The sequence below is a fragment of the Erythranthe guttata genome, chromosome 7, assembly GCF_056151865.1.
Source record: "Erythranthe guttata isolate IM_541 chromosome 7, IM_541, whole genome shotgun sequence".
Lineage (NCBI taxonomy): Eukaryota > Viridiplantae > Streptophyta > Magnoliopsida > Lamiales > Phrymaceae > Erythranthe > Erythranthe guttata.
Genome location: NC_142539.1, coordinates 9,001,593 through 9,005,595, shown reverse-complemented (window position 1 = coordinate 9,005,595; position 4,003 = coordinate 9,001,593). Strand labels below are relative to the sequence as shown.

Here is a 4,003-nt window from a genome sequence, read left to right as displayed (position 1 = left end):
AACAGGAAATATTGAAGAAAAGGTAGAAAATGGCAAACAACAAATGTCAAATAAACAGTTGCAAAACTAGAAACTTAGAATAAGAAACTGCAGACAACAAATACCTATGATAAGAAACTGCAAACAACAAACAATTTGGTTTGCAAATAGCAAAGTCAGAACACATAATGAGGTTCTTCAAATGTATTGTTTTAGAATAAACATAACCAAAGTCGTAACATACACAAACCCCTCAATTTACCTGATTTCGGGGATTGGAAATCATCACCATCCTTTGCTGTTAAGGGGGGAAAAAAAACGGGTTCTCAAATTATTATTGAAATATTTGAAATAAATAGCAAACAAAATACAAAAGCAAAAAATCAACAAAATACAAAATTTGAGATGAAAGAAAAAAAATCAAAAGCGAAAACCGAACATGCAAAAATTTTTTTACACAAAGGATCATTGATTACCAAGACTTAATCGTGTTTTGGCCATCGTATGAACTCCAAACAAGAAACCCTAAACACCAGCCGTTGATTCCGTGCAACAAACAATTTGTAAACTGCAAACAGAACGAAGTCAAATTGGGCAACAACAAATCGAACGAAGACAAACGGAATAGAGGCAAAATGATCAGACCTGGTAATTTGTAAACAGCAAACGAAACAAATGCAAATAGTGAGCAACAAATTTGTAAACAGCAAACGAAACAAATGCAAATATTGAACAGCAAATCGAACAAAGACAAAATGCAAACTTCCTAGTAAAACTGCAAACAATCAAACACCCAAAACCTATGGAAGGATTCAAAATTCGTGGTGAGATTTTCGTTTTGAAGCAACAGCGAAGAAATCGATTGCAAAATCTGGAATTTTCGAAACAACAAACCCTGTAAACAGCAAACGAAACAAATGCAAATAGGGAACAACAAATTTGTAAACAACAAACGAAACAAATGCAAAAATTGAACAGCAAATCGAAAACGAAGACAAAATGCAAACGACTTGTTAAAACTGCAAACGACCAAACACCCAAAACCTTTGGAAGGATTCAAAATTCGTGGTGAGATTTTCGATTTGAAGAAACAGGGGACAAATCAAAATGCAAACGACCTGTTAAAACTGCAAACGACCAAACACCCAAAACCTTTGGAAGGATTCAAAATTCGTGGTGAGATTTTCAATTTGAAGAAACAGGGGACAAATCAAATTCCAGATTTTTGCAATTGGAATTTCGAAACAACAAACCCTGTAAAACAGCAAACGAAACAAATGCAAATAGTGAGCAACAAATTTGTAAACAACAAACGAAACAAATGCAAAAATTGAACAACAAATCGAAAACGAAGACAAAATGCAAACGACCTGGTAAAACTGCACACGACAAAACACCCAAAACCTTTAGAAGGATTCAAACTTCGTGGTGAGATTTTCGATTTGAAGAAACAGTGGAGAAATCGAATTCCAGATTTTGCAATTGGAAATTTCGGATTTGCAGTATAATAGGGAGAGAAATGGGGGATTTGATTTTGAAGATATATTTTACCGTATATTACTAGGGATATTGATAGGGGTACTTTTGACAAATTATAAATACAAAAATTTGCTGAAAATTAGAGTTTATTAGATGGATTTTCACACATATAATCTCTTATAGGAGGACCTATAGCAAATTGCCCCTATTTAAATTTGCCAATGGATAAAGTAGGAGCAGGTCCCCATAAATCGCAATGAATTTTTTCAAAACTAGACGAACTTGAATGCTGAGAACTAGAAAAAGGAAATTTACTTAGTTTTCCTAATTGACAACTATCACAGATATGCTTAGGTTTAGTGCTGCCAATTACATCAATGAAACCTTTATTTTTCAAATATTGTAAACTCGAAAATTGAGGATGTCCTAATCGTTGATGCCAAATTTCCGTTGAACCGGATTTGAAACGATGAGAGAAATGAAGTTCTGGAGAGCTACGAATGACATAAAGATCACCCTTGCGCGTCCCTGTGATCATCGCTTGCCCTGATTGTCGGTCCTTAACACAAAAATCTTTGTTAGTAAACTCAAAATTAATCGGATATTGCGACGTTAACTGACTGACAGAAAGTAAATTTTTTTGTAAGTGAGGAACTAACAGAACATTTTTAAGTGGTAAAATTGTACGCTCTTGCTTAATGCTTGAGTCTTCAACACCAATAATTGGTAGGGAAGACCCATCACCGATGAGAACCGAGTCAGCACCAGAGTATTGTCGAATATTAGAGATCATACCTGATTTACCTGTCATGTGATTCGATGCGCCTGTATCCGAAGTCCATTCAGTGTCCGTGACGGTGTTGTCGAGGGTGAGTGCTACAAGTGCATGGGGTATATCTGCATGTTGAGTTGGTTTTTGTGGCACCCACCAACATATTTTAGCAATATGTCCGACCCCGTCACAATATTGACATTTGTCATCTCGATATCGATCTCTCTCAGCAGGCGTCATACGGCGTTGTCCAGGTGGCGGAGGCCGCTTTTGTTGAGTATTCGAGGTATGGCCGGAGTAGTTGCGATCCCGATCTCTGGGTTGTTGTGCTTGAAATCCTCTTCCATTTGAACTAAACTTTGGTTTCTGATTTTGAAATCCTGAGGACGATTGATGAGACATGCGCTGTTGTTGGCTATAGAATGCCATTTGGGAAGCGAACGGCGTAGTATTTATTTGGTTGGAAAACCAACTACGTCGCTGATCGAAACTTTGAAGTTGTGAGACTAGCTCAGAGTATGTTGGCCTCGGTGGTTTGAGCATGGTAGTTGTGAAAGTCTCGTATTGAGAACCGAGGCTGGTGAGAAGACAAAACACTTTTTCCTTGTCTGGAATGGCCTTGCCGATTGCAGCGAGGCTATCACATAGGCCTTTGAAGGTTCGAATGTGCTCTCCAATTGTTTTGTCGTCGTCCTTACGGAGGTACGTGATTTGTTGTCGCAATGTGAATTCACGTTCCTGTGAATCTTCGGCATAGGCATTCTTTAATGCTTCCCAAACCGAATTTTATGTATCAAGGCCAATAACGAGATCAAGTGCTTCTTCAGAGAGCGTACCGATGATCCATCCTCGGAGAAGACGATCGGCCTTTCGCCATGTGACGTAGGCGTCGGATAGTTTTGGTGCAGTAGTTGCTGAACTAGCAGTGGTGGGAGGTTCCGGTGTAGTGTATTGGGGTGGAGCTGGATCGTCGTTGGTAAGATGACCAAGTAGGTCTTGGCTTTCTGCAAGGGACAGGGCTTGTTCGCGCCATAGCGGATAGTTGGTGGGGCTGAGTTTAAGAGTAATGAAATTTCCAACATTGAGGGATAAAGAATTCATGATAGCAGAAGATGGACTGCTACTGTGAATTGCCGAATTCTTTTCCTTTTTTTTTTTTTTTTTTATGTGTGTGTATGTGTGTGTGCTCACTCTGGCTCTGATACCAAGATAAAAAAGAGGAGAGAAACTATTTTATTGAATTAAACGTGAGCACAAGATTGTGTTTCTTTTTTGTATTATTGAGAATGAGACGATACATCTCTATTTAAAGGAGAAGAGTTTGTATCGTAAATTACATAAGATTACTCCAAATCCTAGATAAACTCTATCTTATTGAACTACCATGTTGGGGTTGAACTCGTTGCTACAGGACTCCAAATCACTTGGGATTTCTCGGTCAAGATTTACATGATTTGTAGGACTCTTCATCCTTATCTCTCCAGATATTGTGAGACACCTTATCACTCCAAGAGTCCTCCAAATCACGAACTGTTGGCACAGTTGTTGCCACAGTTGGGGTTCTGCCAATATTTCGGACTTTGATATTTTGAAATTTTTTTCTGTTAATTTGTGTTGGTTTTTTTATAGATGAACAAGTTTGGTCATGTCATACATTGCGAAAATCTGGGTTCGAAATCGAATAAACCGGGCAATATCGATCCATCTCACACTTACAAATAACAGGTGAGTAATTATTTAGACATTGATGTTATTTTGTTGGAAACAATAATT

The 4,003-nt window shown here is 38.0% G+C and overlaps 1 protein-coding gene across 1 annotated transcript; it reads right to left on the bottom strand.

Annotated features, from left to right (window-relative positions):
- Positions 1-791: 791 nt before the first annotated feature.
- LOC148769160 (uncharacterized) lies at positions 792-3,016 on the bottom strand (the record flags this gene model as incomplete). Its single annotated transcript, XM_088820269.1, has 2 exons — positions 792-874; positions 1,915-3,016. Coding segments are annotated over 2 exons (1,185 nt in total), but the record flags the coding sequence as incomplete, so codon positions are not given.
- Positions 3,017-4,003: the final 987 nt, after the last annotated feature.